At 41.0% G+C, this 19,293-nt stretch overlaps 1 protein-coding gene across 10 annotated transcripts in view; it reads left to right on the forward strand.

Moving 5' to 3' along the window:
• Nucleotides 1–19,293, forward strand: part of LOC123576754 (WASH complex subunit 2-like) — a 62,679-nt gene that overhangs the window by 6,174 nt on the left and 37,212 nt on the right. For 3 of the 10 annotated variants that reach the window (XM_045438019.1, XM_045438024.1, XM_045438027.1), the window contains exons 4-15: nt 3,825–3,887; nt 6,281–6,454; nt 8,876–8,969; nt 9,774–9,832; nt 11,283–11,330; nt 13,705–13,815; nt 14,577–14,658; nt 15,205–15,276; nt 15,987–16,105; nt 16,555–16,615; nt 17,883–17,942; nt 18,338–18,511. In XM_045438019.1, coding sequence (XP_045293975.1) covers nt 3,825–3,887; nt 6,281–6,454; nt 8,876–8,969; nt 9,774–9,832; nt 11,283–11,330; nt 13,705–13,815; nt 14,577–14,658; nt 15,205–15,276; nt 15,987–16,105; nt 16,555–16,615; nt 17,883–17,942; nt 18,338–18,511 — 1,117 coding nt within the window. The remainder of the gene's footprint in view (nt 1–3,824; nt 3,888–6,280; nt 6,455–8,875; nt 8,970–9,773; nt 9,833–11,282; nt 11,331–13,704; nt 13,816–14,576; nt 14,659–15,204; nt 15,277–15,986; nt 16,106–16,554; nt 16,616–17,882; nt 17,943–18,337; nt 18,512–19,293) is intronic. The other 7 variants (XM_045438020.1, XM_045438025.1, XM_045438028.1 and 4 more) reach the window with 3 other exon arrangements.

A 19,293-nucleotide genomic window follows, 5' to 3' on the forward strand; every position in this document is an offset into this window, starting at 1 on the left:
TGAATGTTGTATTCCTTGGGGCCAGCACACTTCTTTTTTTGTTGTAATTTTTATTTTTTAATGTTTTTTTTTTTGAGAGAGAGACCGAGCACGAATGGGACAGAGGCAGAGAGAAAGGGAGACACAAAATCGGAAGCAGGCTCCAGGCTCTAAGCTGTCAGCACAGAGTCCAAAGTGGGGCTTAAACCCATGAACCATGAGATCGTGACCTGAGCTGAAGTCAGATATTTAACCCACTGAGCCACCCAGGCACTCCATGGGGCCAGCACACTTCTGATTTGTAGGAACCAGTGAATATTTGAATGAATGAGCGGGAGAACACATAAATGAAAAGGACTAGGGCTGTGTATAATTTGTTAAGAAATCCTCAGCCCCTGGTCCCTTTTCTCCAGTTCACTACCTCATCTCTTCCCCAACTCCCCAAATGAAGAAAAGATCCTTTGAGGGAAAATATTTGAGATGTTTAACAATTCTGGGAATGGCTACCTGATTTAAAAATGATCAAAAAACACATGAAGCTGTGAGATTAGCCTGGTCACAGTGAAGGAAGTTAGCGTGGATTGTCTGCTGTGTGCTGAGTACTTGAGATCCATAGTTCTAGTCACTCTTGGAAGATCCCATGGGTCTCGTGTGTTTGCTGGTTGGTTTCTTAGAGGTCGTGTTTGGCCTTCAGCCACAGGCTACTGATGTTTCATGAGGTAGTTTTTTTTTTTTTTTTTTTTTCAACGTTTATTTATTTTTGGGACAGAGAGAGACAGAGCATGAACGGGGGAGGGGCAGAGAGAGAGGGAGACACAGAATCGGAAACAGGCTCCAGGCTCTGAGCCATCAGCCCAGAGCCTGACGCGGGGCTCGAACTCACGGACCGCGAGATCGTGACCTGGCTGAAGTCGGACGCTTAACCGACTGCGCCACCCAGGCGCCCCCATGAGGTAGTTTTTAATGAGAGCAGGAGAAAAAAAAGTAGGACTTTGGAGCTATTCAGTCATGAGCGTGAAGCTCAACCTTTTAGGTTAAATGGCCTCGCTATTTAAAACCTGAAGTGACTTTGGTAGGTGCCATGTCTGAAAGTCTCAATTTTAAGACCTATTTACTTTTTTGTCCCTGTCTTTGAAAATTAACCCCTCCAAATTTCTGCTCTTTATAGAATAGTTCTTTTTTAAAGTATGGAAAAAGAAGCAGCATCTGAAATTTCAGATGGTGGAGAGGTGCCTGCCAACATACTGGCATATAAATTCTAAGTCCATTTCCCATGCAGACATTGGCCTGTAAGTTTTTTCTTTTTTTTCTTTTTTTTCCAAGTTTATTTATTGGACGCCTGGGTGGCTCAGCCGGTTAAGCATCCAACTTCGGCTCAGGTCAAGATCTTGCAGTTTGTGGGTTCGAGCACCATATTGGGTTCTGTGCTGATAGCTCGGATCCTGGAGACTGCTTAAAATTCTGTTTCCCTCTCCCTCTCTCTGTCCCTCCCTGCTCACGCTATGTGTGTGTGTGTGTGTCTGTCTCTCAAAAATAAACATTAAAAAAAAAGTTGATGTATTTATTTTGAGAGAGAGAACAATTCGGGGAGAGGGAGAGGGGGAGAGAGAGAGAGAGAGAGGGATAGAGAGTGAATGAGAATCCCAAGCAGGCTCTTGATACAGGGCTGGATCCCATGAACTGCAAGATCGTGACTGGAGCTGAAATCAAGAGTTGGATGCTCAACCAACTGAGCCACCCAGGCACCCCAAAGTTTTTTCTTTCTTGTTATAAAAGTAATAACACTTGTAGGAGAGATTGGCATAGATAAAAAATATTAAAGTGTGAGAAATTAAAACCACAAAAAGTCAACCATAATTCCACCTCTCCAAATTAAGCAACCATTAAACACTTTGACATATTTTTCTAGTGTTCTTTTTTTTTTTTAATTTTGTAACGTTTATTTATTATTAAGACACAGAGAGAGACAGAGCATGCGCAATGGAGGGGCAGAGAGAGGGGGAGACAGAATCTGAAGCAGGCTCCAGGTTCTGAGCTGTCAGCACAGAGCCCTACACAGGGCTTGAACCCACAAACTGCAAGATCATGGCCTGAGCGTAAGTCGGATGCTTAACCTCTGAGCCACCCAGGCGCCCCTCTAGTCTTTTTTTTTTTTTTAATGTTTATTTTTGAGAGAGAGAGAGAGAGAGAGACAGTGCGTGAGCAGGGGAGGGCAGAGAGAGACACACATACACAGGATCCGAAACAGGTTCCAGGCTCAGCTGTCAGCAGAAAGCCCCATGCGGTGCTTGAACACCCAGAGTGGTGAGATCATGACCTGAGCCAAAGTTGGATTCTCAGCTGACTGAGCCACCCAGGCACCCCTAGTCTTCTTTTTTTAACTTTAATCTTTCCTATATGTACATATTTGCAGACTGCATTTTTCTTAATGATAATTATTTAATAAGCATTTTAAGTCTTTTTGATAGACATTTTTTAATATAAATTTTTTAATGAAATTTTTCACATCTAGAAAAGAACAGATAATAACCATAAATGCTAATAACATGCACCAGCCTGCATTAACAGACTTTTTTTAATGAGTTCTATTTTTTTTAATGTTTTTATTATTTATTTTTGAGAGAGAGGGAGACAGAGGATCCGAAGCGGTCTCAGTGCCGACGACAGAAAGCCCAACGTGGGGCTGGAACTCACGAATTGTGAGATCATGATCTGGGCTGAAGTTGGACGCTTAACCGACTGAGCCACCCAGGCATCTCTGCATTAGCAGACTTTAATAATTTTCCGTTTGCTTCAAAGACACGAACTCCTCATTTTTTATCTTAACTCTAAACATTTTAGGTGAGGGCCCCTTTGTATCTCTGTGTTTTTATTCTTACGTGGAGAGTGTAGATCTGCATGGATGTATATGAGTGCTTATATGTGAAGTATGGGATAGGAGTATTACCTTGTTTTTTTCCCCATATAGGTAAGCTTTATTGTACAGTTCTTTTCCTCACTTACTTACATGTGTGAACGTATGTGTATCTATGTTTGTGTTTTTATGAATGTAAAATTAGACTTATGTGTAAATGCAGATCAGTTTCTTGCATCTGTATTTTATTATGCTTATCTGCTGTGTGCCGGGATCACAATCTTAAATACTGCAGATTTCTAATAAGTCTTCTTAGAACACGTCCCCATGTCTTCTTTTTAACAGTTAAAAAGTAAAGGAAATCACAAGGAGGTACTGGAGCCTTAGCTCTGTTTTGAGCCAGCCAGGTGCCCTGCCATAGCTCTGTTTTGGAAAAGACATGCCTGCCTGCCCATGCTGTATGGGCGGAATGCCTGGCCTTCTGGCAAATCCTTGGTGGGCGCAGCCTGTCTGCTTTCATATAAGTGGGATAATAAGAGCTTATCAACCATTTGAAGCAACAGGATGGAAATAACTTTTACCATTTCCATTGCTCAGAATGTTAAAGTTCTTGTTACCTAGTAGGTAAGTTCTACCAGTTGACATTTTCCGTAGCCTCTCACTGAAGTATGTGTGTCATTGCCCTGTCAGCGTTAAGTGTTAGGTGAAGCCAAAAGGTATGAAAACTGGAATCTTCATTGTTTTTGTGACTCTTTGGTCAACATGAGATGGAGCTTTTTTCATGTTTTCCAGTCATTTGTATGTCTTTAAATTTAATTTTTGGTGAATTAACTACTGTTCTTTGCTTGTTTGTCCTTAACCAATAGCCTCAGTCATTTTTTGAGTAATCCTTTCTTCTGTGTCTGTCTTTATTGTGTGTTGAATTCTTATATTACGATTCATTCCAAATGATATTTTGACCATTTAAAAATGAATTTGCTTCCCTATTTAGCGTGTATACGATGAAGAAGTGGAGGAGCCGATACTCAAGGCTGAGACCGAAAAAGCAGAACAGGTACTTGCATTAGATCCCTCTTTGTTGAGTTCTTGACTTAGGGAAGAAAAGTGGTGGAAATTTGTAATGTGGCCGGTGGGGGATTGTGGGCAGAAGGATGGTTCCTGGGGCAAATGGGAAAGGCTGCTCCTGACACCCCAGGAATGGAACTCTGGTTTGTTTCTGAAATGTAGTGTATTAAGAAATATGTAAAGTTTTTGAAGTCTGGCATCAGAGCAGAGTGCAGGAGATTTTCTGTAAAAGGCCAGATAATAAATGTTTTATGTTTGGCTGGCTACCTTGATCTCTTGTCTCTTTCCCTTCTTTTTGCTCTTTCTCCTCCTCCTCCCTGCCTCTCCCTGCTCCACCCCCAAATGTGGAGGTTCTACACAATAGACCTTGAGGGTTCTACAACAATAGACCACAGGCTGGGCTGTACGTTGTGAGTTCTTTGAAGACCATGCTTCCCTATTGTTTTATGACACCATTGACTCCTGCCAGTTGTAAATGACTGAGGTGAATGCTGGTTTAGTGCACAGCGTGCTGCAGGATGTGTTAGCCCAGAGAGCACAGAATGTGCAGTGAACATTTACTGACTCCAGAAAGATTGCAAGGAGCTGGTAACTTGAACACAGACTTGACCCTCAAGAAGTTATGGTCTTAGTTGGAGCAGTAGGACATAACATGTTGGAACTGCTAACTGTTCTGGAAGATCAGATGAGAAGAGCTCAGTGGTATAAGCAAGGAGAACCTACAAGGATAAGGTGTTAGCTCGGTGAAGAAGGAAAGGCCAGGTTTTAAGGCCGAAATGGCCTTAAAAAAGAGAGAGAATGCCATGCACTAAGTTCAGAGTTGGGGGATGTGCCTGGTATTTTACAGACAATGATAGTGGAAGATACTGGTGGTCAGCAGGAGAAAGGAAAAGGAAGTGAGCGGTGGGTTCATAAACCAGGCTAAGGAGTCGAGGGGCAGCAGTTTCTATCTTTTTATCTCTGTGGCCTTCACATGTTTTGGATACATAAACATTCTTCCTGGGTGTTGTCACATCATGGTCCAAAGCATAGATAAGACCTTCTGGACTTTCTAGCCTTCTGGCAGAAGTTGTATTCTTTTCCTCCTCCTTAGAAAAGCACTGGAATGTAAGTTCATAATCGGAGTAGCCTTGACTCAGCTCTAAGAGAAAATATAAATCACTTGAAAAAGTTGGTACTTCATCAATAGCTATTATGTATGTGAAGCTGTTAGGATAGGATATTAGAACCAGCTACAGTTCTGCCTATTCCCAGGTTAAAAAAAAAAAAAAGAAAGTTACTTTGTTTTTAATGATTAACTCAAAAGATTTGCTGACCTTGTAAATGCAGTGGTTTGTGGTTACTTGGTTACACCAAGTCAGGGTTCAGTTTGAAGTGATGAGTATTTAGTGAACTATTTTTAAAAAGCCCCTATGTAATTATTTCACAAACCTGTTTTCACACACTTAGTGCAGAATTAGCTATTTAACTAGAACCAAGCATACTACAGTGGAAAGAAGATGCAGCCAGAACAAAAAAGCTGGATTAGAAGGATTTCCATACTTGAGGTAAAAGTATAAAAAACTCATAGAGTTTTCCCTTTGTCCCTTACAACAGCACTGTATGGTTTGATTCCTTCTGTAATTATGTATCAATTTCTAGAATATTTGTGAAGAGGGGAAATGACACTAAATTCTTTTTTCAATATTTCTCACAACTGATGACACAGTTGGGTGTGTGAGGGGACTGTCACTAACAGCTGCTGTTGTAGGAAACAGAGGCCTGTGGAGTGTTTTCAGCAGGTTGGTGATATGTACAGACTTTTGGTGGGGGCATTGTTCTCGGATGGTGTACAGGATAAGTTGGAAATGATACTGACCCTCTGTTGGTCTGAAACACATTTATAAATAACTATAACTACTAGTTTTTTGTGTTTTTATTTTCACCAATTGAAAGATGACATCTCCGGCTGGAGTCCCTTTCTTCTCAGTTTTAACTTCTGAAATTGTCCCAAGGCCCATTAACCAAGGTTAGTGGGATCCAGTCATGGTGAACCTGAAAGTCTGGGCCCTTTGTTCCTCCAGTGGTAGGGGAGTCGGGTGCCACTGGAGGGATGGTGACATCCCATTCACAGGGGATGTTTACATAGGTTACCTAACCGAACTGTCATACATAGTGTAGTAGTGCTTTTGTTGCTATAGATGGTGAATGGGGAGTTCTGGGACCTTCGGTAGTGTGATCCATGTCCAGAAAGTGACAAACTTGGGATTTAAAACTTACTCCAAAGTCTGTCAAGGCATTCAGCAGAGTCTGACTTGTTAACATTCGTAATTGATTTCTTTTTGTTTTATTAGGGCGGTATCAGTAGTTTGGAGATCTGTACTGAACAGTATTTTTTTGTAGGAGAAGACCCGGGAACAGAAAGAAGTAGATCTGATTCCTAAGGTTCAGGAGGCTGTGAACTATGGTTTACAAGTATTGGACAGCGCATTTGAACAACTAGATATAAAAGCAGGAAACTCAGACTCAGAAGAAGATGATGCTAATGAACGGGTGGAACTGATCCTTGAACCAAAGGTAAGGACGTTCAGTTCATGTTACTTGTTATTACACTTGTTGTGTTTGGGGCACTTTACTTGGGTACAGAATTAGTAAGACTTGGGCTTGACTTTTAGGAAGTAAGTATGGTACTTAGCAGTCTCACATTGACTCCGTTAGAAACACTTGCTTTACCGGATCGTTGATGGAGCACCCAGCAGGTACAAGGCAGCACGCCAGGGTAGGGGAGTACAGAGGTGCAGGGCATGGCTCCTACTCTTCAAACGCCTATTATAGCATTACCAGTTGGTGGGAGAGAGGAGACATCTACATGAGTCACCGTCATAAGTGCTCTGGGAGAGAACTGCTTCTAGCTGGGGAAATGAGGGTACAGATGAGACCTGAATTGGGTTTGGAAGTATGAGGAGATTGTTGGGAACTTGAACTTCTGTAGCTTGTGCTGGGGAGACGGCACAAGTGCTGAAAGACATTTGTGTTGTTTGCGGGTTTTGGCTAGGATGAATAAAGCCGCTGTGAGTGTCCACGAATAGACTGTTAGCCGTGAATATAGTTACTGCTTTCCTATTACTTTACCTCAGATCTGCAGAGGAGACTTTGGGGCAGCACAGCCAGGCAGAGGTAAACAAAGAAGGTTGCCGTATTGATTTTGAGAGAGAGTCCTTGTGACACACAAGTGCTTTATGAGTTGGAACATGCCCCAGAGCCAAGATCTTCTGTCGTTCGTTTCGCCTCACACTTCTCTTCCAGTTTGAGCCTGCGGTGTTGTACCGTGTTGAGGCTGTTCCTCTTGCACTGGTATACTTGCTGGCTTGCCTTTTCCTGTAGGGATTTAGCAGTCAGCAGTGGACCCTGGGTGGTGTATTGCCTGGGCCACACATGCTAGTTCCAGCTTGTACACCCCTTTCTCTTCTACTGGAGGACTTGGGAATGCCTCCTGAGTAAGCGGTTCGCCCAGTAGCACTTTCTTTTGTTTGCACTGAATTGGTTGCTGTTGCATCTTTAACTTTTACATTAACCTTCCCAAATTCTCTCTTGTGTTAAACTTCAGAATTGTTTTCTCCTGCACCCCCAGGGTCTTTTCAGTAGGGAAGAGAGATGATGGCCAAATGTCCTACCTTACAAAGGATAAGTCAGCCTTTCCTGTGGAGAGGGGAGGTTGTCCTGGGGTAGACTGCTTGCTTGCTTGCTTGCTTGCTTGCTTTCTTACTTGCTTTTTTTTTTTTTTTTATGTTTATTTATTTTTGAGAGAGAGACAGAGGGAGAGAGACAGAGATCGAGTTAGGGGAGGGGCAGAGAGAGAGGGAGACACAGAATCTGAAGCAGGCTCCAGCCTCCGAGCTGTCAGCACAGAGCCAGATGCAGACCTGAACTCACGAATTGTGAGATCATGACCAGAGCCCAAGTCGGAAGCCTAACTGACTGAGCCACCCAGGCACCCCTGGAGTGCTTTCTTGAACTTAAATTTTAATGTAAGCATCTTGGGTGGGACTTGGAAGTTGAGGACTGGAATGGAAGGCTGTCCAACAGGTACTCTGTTCTACCCTGTCTCTTTCATTTCATTCTGTTGTTTTGTAATCTGGTCTTAATTTTACCAACTTCACTTTTCTAAGTTATGCAGTGGGTGCTGCTGGGGGATATTATTATTCTCTTCTTTGGGTGATTTTTTCTCCCAGACAGGTTCTCAGTCTTTTTGATGTGTGCCTTTAGTTCATTTTGTTGACTATAGGTACTTGCATAGTTGTTATTCTATTTCTCCTCATCTAGCCCATGCTTTCTGTGCTCTGTTCCAGCCTTCTCTTCACTCTGATGCGATGTAAAGGAGTCCCGCTGCTGGTCCACACCTGCTCCCACCCCCAAACCTGGACATACCCACCTGCCCCCCACAGTCCTGTAAAAGCATTTGGGTTATTTCCTCAGTGTGCTTCTTTCCAAATTTAGGACTAATATTGATGATTCTCAAGAGTGGTTAGTTGATTGGTTGATTTTTGCTCACGAGCGCCGCTTTTTAGGGGAGGAAGGCAGAGCTGGGATGCATCAAAGCTGGCCAGAACTTTCAGTTTCTTTCCTTCGTCCTCCTTTTGAACATGTTACTATGAAGTTATAACCCTTATTTGGTTACTACTGGTAAACTTTTTGTGTGCCTCTGCCATTTTTAATGTAACTAGGCACTTGAGAAGGGAGATTCTGTGTGATTTAGCTTTACTTTGCTGTTTTTACCTAAGATTTGACTTTTTAAAAAATCAGTGAGTTTTTTGGTTTTGTTTTTTTGTTTTTGGTTTTGTTTTGTTTTGTTTTCTGTACTTTGAATCCTGCTGTGTTTCTTATTCTCCACTCTCATTATGTCACTTGTTTGGGGTAGTCACATGGAACAAGATGTCAAATGGAAAACTTAGTTTTCAGCCTGAAAATTTAATGGCTATTACCTTTCATTGTTTACAGGATCTGTACATTGATCGTCCTTTACCTTATTTAATTGGGTCAAAGCTATTCATGGAGCAGGAAGATGTAGGTCTCGGAGAGCTGTCTAGTGAAGGTATTCTTTTGCACCAAATATTTTTGTTACCTTTAACATTTATATCTTACCTTTTTATTTTAAAATAATTTCAAACTTACCTGAACGTTGTCAGAATAGCACAAAGAACTCCTCTATACCCTTTACCCAGGTTTACCAGTTGTTAACATTCCATCACATTTGTTTGCTCTTTCTCTCTATATATACATAATATTTTTTTCTGAATCTACTTGAGAGAGATCGTGCGGACATCATGCCCTGGTACTCCAGAATATTTCTGTATAGAAAACACTTTCTGAAACTGAAAATAGTCTCATATATAGCCACAGTGTTTTATCAAAGTCAGGAAATTTTACTGGATGTAATACTATTAGCTAATCCTCAGTCGTATTTCAAATTTTGCCAGCTGTCCCAATTATGTCCTTTATAGGCTAGGCTCTTTTTTCCTCTGGCCCAGGCTCCAGTTCAGGATCACTCACTGCATACAGTTGTCAAATCTCTGGTCTTCTTTTAGTCTGATATAATTTCTCAGCCTTTCTTTGCTTTTTACAGCTTTGACGTGTTTGAAAAATACAGGCCAGTTTTTTCCTTCGGTCATTAACTTTTTTTATAATTCATAAGTATCTTGTGGGTAGATCTTTTAAGACTCTGTAGATGTTTTGTCCCTCACTATAGTGAAGATACTTTTAATTACAGTTAATCTGTGTAGGTTCTTTTCTCAAAATCTTGGTGATGCTGATGTATGGTGGTTTATGATTTTAAGAAGGAACTAAGGATGTTTTATTATTAATATGGGTGATAACCCTTTATCTTTCTTCTAACCAGAGGGGTCAGTAGGCAGCGACCGTGGCAGCATTGCAGACAGTGAAGAGAATGAAGAAGAGGTAAGGGCTTCGTGGTGTTTCCAGGTCGTGGTGGGCAAGAACCTTAGGGTGTGTTTAGCAAGCTAAATAAATGTTTGTGAATTAGCAATCTCTTTGCACAGATTTTTTTTTTTTTTTTTTAAATTTTTTTTTTTTTTTCAACGTTTATTTATTTTTGGGACAGAGAGAGACAGAGCATGAACGGGGGAGGGGCAGAGAGAGAGGGAGACACAGAATCGGAAACAGGCTCCAGGCTCTGAGCCATCAGCCCAGAGCCCGACGCGGGGCTCGAACTCGCGGACCACGAGATCGTGACCTGGCTGAAGTCGGACGCTTAACCGACTGCGCCACCCAGGCGCCCCACTTTGCACAGATTTAACAGCGATAGTAAAACCATATTCTGTGTTCCCCCCACCCCCCTTTTGGGACTGAGTTTCCTTTTTGTCTTGTGTACAAAAGCAAGGAAAACTGCTTTAATCCCTTTTACTGTTCTCTCTTCTCCCTCTTCCCCACCAAGGCCTCTTCCTGCCAATATATTTTGAAGGGGGGCACCTTGGATATTTTGGTAGAATCTGCCTGGTTCTATCTTTGAGTAATTGTAGGGAAAAGACCATATTTTAAACTTTTTTTTTTTTACTATAAAACCTAGACCAGAAGAATGCTTAAAGCATCCACTTACATTTTCACTTTGCTGCTGGTCCTAGCATCTTCATAACCACAGAGCATGATCTGACTCCTGCTCTAGGACCTTGGCATCTGTGGACCTTGACCACTGTTGTATCTGGGATTGTTCCTTTAGACGGAATATTTGTTACTGATGTTTGAAGAGCAGTTCTTGAGTGTTAATTCCTAAAAGGAGACAATATTGTATGCATGCTCCTTTCTTCTCCTTTTCTCTTATTTCTACATTCCCCCTCTCCTGCCCTCCTGCCACTGGCCCTGCAAACAAAACACTTCACAATGGGACATAAGGGTTTCCTAAAAAAATCTGGCTGTAAGGGACAGTCATTAGCTGAATTCCTGTGCTTTTAGCCATTGATGCAACTCTTCACCCAATTCCTGGTAGGAAACACTGATAGTCCCCTACTGGGCCTGATGAAGTAGTTCTGCTACGTGGAATATAGAGAGTGGAGAGTCCAAAATGTAAAATCACACAAACCAACTTTTGATAATTTAATTAATTAAATGTGCCACTCTGACTTTAAATTCAGAGGTTAGCAATGGTAGCGCACATAGGTATGAGCAAATTGTTAGAGATGTTTAAATTAACTACAAAAGTTCCACGTTAGCTGGAACAACTCTTGGTGATACTGCCTACTGTCCACCTTATCTGCTCCCTGATACTTCAGGGGACCAGTAATCAGTACAAAGAGACCGAATATAGATGTGCCCTGGAGACTTAGGCCTGAGGTCATTTCTGTGCTTGTGACTAAATTCTGTATTAACAACACAGCTTTTTTTCCCCCTAAAGGAGTCAGATGAAGATTTTGCCACTCATAGTGACAATGACCAAAACCGGGTAAGGCTCATGAACTGAAGTGACTTTGCTTTTAAATTTTAACCGAAGCATAGCATATATACTAAATATATGCTAAAATTACTTTGGAGGAGAGCTGGGTTGGGGAACGGGTGAAAGAGGTGAAGGGGATTGCAGTGAGTAATGTATAGAATTGTTGAATTACTTTATTGTACACCTGGAACTGATGAAACACTGTATGTTAATTATATTGGAACTAAAAAAAAAATATAAAAAAATTACTTTAGAATGACTTATGAGAAAGTAAGGATTAGTAAGCTAATTTTCTTTCAAGAATTTCATGTGTTGTTTTTTTTTTAATTTTTTTAATGTTTATTTTTGAGAGAGAGAGACACAGAGAGAGAGACACAGAGAGAGCAACCGCGAGCAGGGGAGGGGGCAGAGAGAGAGGGAGACACAGAATCCAAAGCAGGCTCCAGGTTCTGAGCTGTCAGCACAGAGCCTGACGTGGGGCTTGAACTCATGAACTGTGAGATCATGACTTGAGCTGAAGTTGGATGCTTAACCAACTGAGCCACCCAGGTGCCCCAAGAATTTCATGTTTTTAAGTTAACTACCGTCTTGGGTTTTGTTTTGTTTTTTCAATTTTGCTTTATACTTTATCTTCATTTTTCTTAGAAAACAAAGTGAAAAACAAAAATTGGGAAACAGAGCCTCTAAAAAGGAAGGCCCAGTTACTCAAACTGAACTATTTCACCCTAATCCTCTTCCTGTATTTTAAAATTTGGGATAATATAGCAGTAAGGTTAAGGAACACTCAAAAGATGAATATCTAGTTCTACAGTTGTACCATAGCTGTCTTAATTTTTGTATACTCTTCTAAGGACATATTTTTTTCACAATATGTATAGTTTATCTTCTGCAATTTTAATGTATCACAAGTGTTTTCTTACAATTTTAAACTACCTTTATAATTTGCTTTGTGAACTCTGTGTTTTTAAGCGTACTGTTACGACGACAGTCTCTTTTTAGTTACAGACTCTTTTGTAGTCTCTAAATTTATATGGGAAATAGTTTATTTCTAGGATTTTATTTTTGAGATAGTAGTGCATTCATGAATGTATTTCCATATGCAGAAATCCTTTGCTTATGTGAACTGTTTCCTTAGGAATGAGATAGTGTAGAATTATAGTAAAGGCTCTTGATACTATTCTCATTACTGATCATGCATACTGATTTTCCCATAATCTTATCAGCACTGGGATTGTGATTTTTGCTAACATAATATACATACAGTGGTATTTTGAGATAGTCCCAGTTTGCACTTCAGTTTCCTAATTGGGGCATATTTTTTCACAAACGTTTTCAACTACCAAATGAAGGATTTAGTCCTTTTTGGTTGGTACTTGTATTTTCTATTCACAGAGATGATTTAATAATCAGTCTTTAGAGAATATTTATTTCTATAAAACATACTAATATGGTTGATAAATTCAGACATTTATTTGCTTATTTTGAAAAAATTTTTAAAGATTTGATTTTGAAGTAATCTCTACACACAATGGGGGCTCGAAATCCCAACTCTGAGATGAAGAGTTGCATGTAAGCAACTAAGCCAGCCAGATGCCTGTAAATTCAGACCTTTAAATAATACAGTATAGTGATTAAAAGTGTTGGCCTAACCATATATTTGTATTGTTAAAGATAGACTGGTTTTGTGTGCCACAGCTAACCTCAGGGTTCTGAAGATTAAAGTAGTCAATAAAGTACTTTCAGCATAGTGCCTGGCACAGTTTATTGATTGAAACATTAACAATTTTTTAAAAATGTTTTTTTAGTTGTACAAATTATGCATACCAGTGGCTGCTTTTATAAAAATTATAACTTAACAGGTAAAGCTTACTTTGAGCCCTCTAGTGCTCATTTTCTCACATTCTTCAGAGGTAATTGTTGTGATGGAAGAAAAGTACTTTTCTTTGCTTTTAAATGTATCTGTGTCAGTAGAGAGGAGGTCCGTGTTGGGTTTGGGTGGGCAGGGTATCTTGCTGGGATTCTCATCTAGCACTTTTTACAGTTGATGCTGTGGACACCTCTCCAGTTGTTACAGCTTATTGCTTTTAATGATTAGTGTTCTTATCAAGATAAGACTATGTTTATTTAGGTTATTATTTCTCTAGTGGTGGACATTTTACATATTCATTGTTCGTCATTCTGTGTACAGTATTTACGCTGAAAATAAATCATGTATGTTACTTGTTTTAGTACATTTATTACTTTGACTTTTGCTGCATTACCATCATCATCCTTATTTGACAAGCTGTCACCATTTTGCCGTAAGGTTGAGTGACAGTATCTCTTTTTCAGCTTGATGACCTTATTTATCTGCTAGTTCTAATCTCATGGTTTGTCCTCGTAGCACACTGCACAAATGAGTGACGAAGAAGAGGACGATGATGGTTGTGACATTTTCGCTGACTCTGAGAAGGAGGAGGAAGATATTGAGGACATTGAAGAAAATACCAGACCTGTAAGAAAGACCATAGTCACTCTCTTGGCAGGGTTTTAGAAATGGCACTGAGGACTCATTACTTTTATTGTCATTTTTATTGATAACTGTCTCTTTTTGCATATTTGTAATTCCATTTACACTTTTGAAAATAATGGTTGAGTATTACTAGTTGCTGTACGAGTTCCACTTTCTCTTCCAATTGTTACGATTTTATAAGTTAGATCATTCAAAAATATTTGATTCCAGGGTTTTAAGACCCTAATACTCCTTACCTTCCCCCCCTTCTTCCTCATAGTAGTTTTCTGTCTCTCTTTTCTAGTAATAAAGTGAAGTATTGAAAAAAAAGGGGGGGAGGGCGCCTGGGTGGCTCAGTCAGTTAAGCGTCTGACTTCAGCTCAGGGCATGATCTCACAGTCCATGAGTTCGAGCCCCGTGTCGGGCTCTGTGCTGACGGCTCAGAGCCTGGAGCCTGCTTTGGATTCTGTGTCCCTCTCTTTCTGACTCTCCCCCATTCATGCTCTGTCTTTCTCTGTCTCAAAAATAAATAAACACTAAAAAAAAAAAAAAAAAAAAAGGAACAAAGAGCATATCTATGGAAAGAGTCCTGTTCCTCAAGTGATCTGTATAGGGTGCTCTATGTTTAAATTCATTTAGTTAAATTTTTAATCCGTTTAGTCCCTTTGCTTTTGTTTACATAATTTTGTTAGTTATTAAAAGTAAACTGTACTAGTTTGTGTGTTACCAAAAACAGGTGATACTTTGGTCTTTTCTGTGTGTAGAAAAAAAGTCGACCTACGTCATTTGCTGATGAGCTGGCGGCTCGAATCAAAGGGGAAGCTGCAAGCCAGGTGGAAGAGCAAAGTACGTCTTTGAGATGGGTTAACTTGGTGGGCGAGTGCAGGACCCTCTGCGGGGCTTCACTGAGGGCAGATTTCTCTGTTTAATTTTACTAAGGCGTGAAAGGCTTACCCTTTTCTTGGTTTACAGACTCTTGGATAATTAAACATTGTGGACCCCTCCCCGTCCCCTGCAAGAAAAATGCCTATGTACGCATCTGTATAACATTTTACTTGCAGTTTCAGGGGACTAATAGGTAACCCGGGAGAACCACAGGCCCCAGATTAAGAATCTTTTGCTTAATATTTACTCCTATATTTTGACTAAATATAAATGTACCATATAAAGTAGTGATTTAACAGGATGGAAAGACATCAGAATAATTCGTTCAGCTTGAGTCCCTGCCGTGTAAGGTGCTGACTGAAGTACATGGACTCTGGGGGAGCTGAGACACAGAGTTGAATGTCTTGCTCTTAACTTAGGGGCCATGAGCATGACAGAAGTGTAAAACATCAGTATATAAATACTAAGGGTAGGCTGAGTGTGGTTAGAACTGAAATATTCTTCAAGTCTTGTCCATAGGAGAAGGAAAACCTCGGAAGACACTGAAGGAGAAGAAGGACAGGAGAACTCCCTCAGATGGTAGGCCTTTCCCCTCAATTGTGTTATTTTAGGAGGCTCTTGATTCAGGAATTCGCTTTCATAAATTGTAGAATACCGTTTTGAATATTCACAATTGGAGTCTCTCTCTATTTTCATTCCCAAAGCATTTAAAAGTGTGCTTTGGGATGCTCGGAGGAGAGTTGAATGTGGAGTAAAAATGCTGTAAGGATTTGAATTATTTTATAGCGATCATTAGCTAGAATTCTCCAGAGGTATAGAAACTAGGGATCTCTAGCGTTTGTTTTCGATAAAGAATATATTGGACCCTTTTATATTTAACAGTGACATGCATTACATTCCTGCCTGATTGTCAGTCTACAGATCTTTGTTCAGTCTGCTCTTGCTTCCCCCATATTCTCAGTGAGATAGGTCTGAAGGTGATTGAACCATGTACTTGCTTCCGGAGAAACTGATCTAGACAAAAGGGATCACTTACGGAGTTCATTTTGCTTCAGACATTTACGGAGTTGAGGGTGGGAACCCAGAGAGCCTTTTAAGGGATTCATTGGACTGCTTAATAAGTTTTTGTTTGAAATTCCTCAGAATGCTGGCACTCAGGTACTTCTTGTTACATGTGGTTAGGTACACTCCAGGCCAGGCTTGGCGATGTTGTAAAGGTCGACATTGGGAATTTGAGTTCCAAACCCATCTTTAGCAGTCCCTGCTAAACATTCCTTTCTGCTTGTTAGGCGAAGAGGACAACTTATTCGCACCCCCCAAGCTGACTGATGAAGATTTCTCTCCATTTGGCTCTCGAGGTGGCCTGTTCAGTGGAGGGAAGGGACTTTTTGATGATGAGGATGAGGAGGTGAGTCCGTGGTCACCAGTGGAGCTCGCCATAGTTGCATCACGGGTCTATAATTAGGTGTGAAAAAAATGGCTTCTTAATTGCAAGTTGCTTCTACTTTCTTATTTTGGGAGATTTTGAACCAAGAATCACAAAGTGAGAAAATACTGTACCCTGATGTCCTGTGTGAGATGGAGAGAGATGTGAGAGTGTTAATAATGAATAATTTACTTGATCAAGGAGTTGTTTCTTACCTTATTTGCTGTCTTCTTCTGTGTTTTAGTTCCTGGGTAGGCCCAAACCATTTAAGGGTCTGATTTTGCCATAGTCTTTACTTTGGAATTGAATTTCTTGCAGGACAGTAAATATGTATCTTTAAACTTTACGAGGTAGTTTTCTTTAGAAATCCACAATGCAACTACATTTTCGTCTGCTTTTTTGAAGTTTTGTGTCCTATGCTTTATTACAACCAGAGTGATCTCTTCACGGAAGCCCCTCAGGATCAGGAAGCTCGAAGCTCTGTTAATGCAGGTGAGCTCGGATTTAGGCTGACTCTTCTTTTTCGGGAACAGATTTCCAAGACAGTTTACTTCTCATTAGGAGATGGAACCCCTGAAGTTGTTCCCAGGCCTTGCTTCTTTGTTAGGCAGGAAGCTGTTCTGCTTGCCTTGGTCTAGTAAAAAGCAGCTAATTTTCATGTGTAATGACTAATTCATGTCTTGGAAAAGCCAAAAGTGCCACTTATAAACCAACATCATGGTTTTGTCTCTTCCTTAGGGGAGAATTCATAAAAAGTCAAAGAAGGAAAGTAGTCTTGAGCAGTGTTGAGGATATTTTAATTTAATCATGTTTAATTCAGTAGTCTTTTCTGTTTATTTATTTTGAGAGAGACAGAGACAGTGTGAGCAGGGGAGGGGCAGAAAGAGAAGGAGAGAGAGAGAATCCCAAGCAGGCTCTGCACTGTCAGTGCAGAGCCCAACATGGGGCTTGAACTTTCGAAACTGCAAGGTCATGACCTGAGCCAAAACTGAGAGCTGGATGCTTAACCGACTGAGCCACCCAGGCATCTCTAATCATCTTTAATTCAAAGAAACACTTCTAAAATTCTGTATATAAGTTGGAGGTCATTAATTCCATAGTCTGGTGTGTGTCAGAATCCTCTGTGGAGCACCCATGGAAAGGGAAAAAAAACTTAACAAATTTTATTCCATTAGGTATGTGGAAGTTCTTAGGAACTGGGACTTAGTTATGTGAAGTGAGTGGTCTCCTCGGGCCATCAGTCATCAGATTTTGGACTTGCTGTGACACTGGCTGGCTTGATGTCCTGCTGCCTGCCCTCCACTTCTCAGCATCAGTGGATGCTAGTTTCCCTCTTTACTGTCACTGTCTTCATATTTTTTGTTGATGTCTCACGTTTTTTGCTGTTCTTTCTACTGGTTTGTTCTCCAACTGGAATGGATAGAGGCGAAACTGTTAAGGAGCCCGGCTTGCTCTGCTTCTGCCTTCCCTGTTGTGTTCTACCCTTCCTTGGCTTCCCCAACTAACCCCACTGCTATTGTTTGATCAGAGTGATCGTCCAAGGGAATCACAGCTTAGATTATATTAACGCCAATAAAAAATAATGCTGGTAGAGAGAAGAATAAGCTAAAGCTAAGGAGTTTTAAAATGGTTCTTTGGGGAAAAATTAGTTTTAAAAGGTCTCCACTTAGCTGTGTATTGTGTTGCACATATTTTAGGTACATTTAACAAGAAAAGTCATCTTTTCTGAAATGGTTATTTTTTTCTTTCTCATTTTTAGTGTCTTCATCCTCCAAACCCGGAAAGAAAATCCCAGCAGGAGCTGTTTCTGTATTTTTAGGTACCCTAATTTAGGGTTTCTTTTTTAAAAAGCAAATAAGTACTGTTTTGTCATTTTTCAAACTGTCATCTAACTGCTTGCTGGAGAGGAGGCGGTTCGGAGGGCAACAAATAGCCTATGGGAAGAGCTCATTTACTGGTGTTAGCTCATATTCTCTTAGAAGTCAGTGGCCTTGGACTTGTGTTTCAGTGACCAGGTGATTTGCATCGTGGGATGTTCTGTAGCAGTAAAGGATGGGGATGACTGGGTCCTATTAATGTATTTTGGAGATGAATGGAAGCTAAATGTTCTTGGTGGGTGGTCCTTTTTTTTTTTTTTTTTTTTTTTTCCTGTAAAGCCAGGGGACCCACACAAACCAGCTCACAGCTATGGCTGCCCTGTCCCTCCACCCACAGGAGACACTGATGTGTTTGGTGCCACCTCTGTTCCATCACTGAAGGAGCCACAGAAGCCTGAGCAGCCTGCTCCAAGGAAAAGCCCGTACCCTCCAGCCCCTGCTGGCCTCTTCGATGATGACGATGACGATGATGACTTCTTTGCGGCATCCTCCAGCAAACCTTCCAAGACAGGTACCTGGTCCAGCCTCTTTTTCTGGGAATTCAGCCAGGGAAAGAATGTTGACCGGAAAAGGGCATAAAGCTTGTTGTGTTGTCTGTGTCCTGCCGTGCCAGGGTCCCTCCTCAAGCCCTCCTGCCACAGAGCTTCGTCTCTGCTGCAGGAGTCATGGTGCCTTAGAAGTCTCTGTTTTTTTTTGTTTTTTTTGTTTTTTTTTTTAATTTTTTTTTTAACATTTATTTATTTTTTGAGACAGAGAGAGACAGAGCATGAACAGGGGAGGGGCAGAGAGAGAGGGAGACACAGAATCTGAAACAGGCTCCAGGCTCTGAGCTGTCAGCACAGAGCCCGACACGGGGCTTGAACTTACGGACCGTGAGATCATGACCTGGGCTGAAGTCAGATGCATAACCGACCAAGCCACCCAGGCGCCCCAGAAGTCTCTGTTTTATCAACCAATCTTTCCTGCTTTGGAAACTAATTACTAGGATTATCTGCCTCATGGAGAGCTGAAATCTGTTCCCCTGTAATACCTGCTGAAGATTTCTAGTTGCGATCTTTGCAGTTGCAAAGTTTTTATTTTATTTATTTATTTTTTTGATGTTTATTTATTTGTGAGAGAGAGAGAGAGCGTGCAAGCAGGGGAGGGGCAGAGAGAAGGAGACACAGAATCCGAAGCAGGCTCTGAACTGTCAGCACAGAGCCCGACGTGGGGCTCAAACCCATGCACTGTGAGATCGTGACCTGAGCCGAAGTTGGATGCTTGACTGACTGAGCCACCCAGGCACTCCTGGAT

Source organism: Leopardus geoffroyi, chromosome D2 (genome assembly GCF_018350155.1).
Source record: "Leopardus geoffroyi isolate Oge1 chromosome D2, O.geoffroyi_Oge1_pat1.0, whole genome shotgun sequence".
Lineage (NCBI taxonomy): Eukaryota > Metazoa > Chordata > Mammalia > Carnivora > Felidae > Leopardus > Leopardus geoffroyi.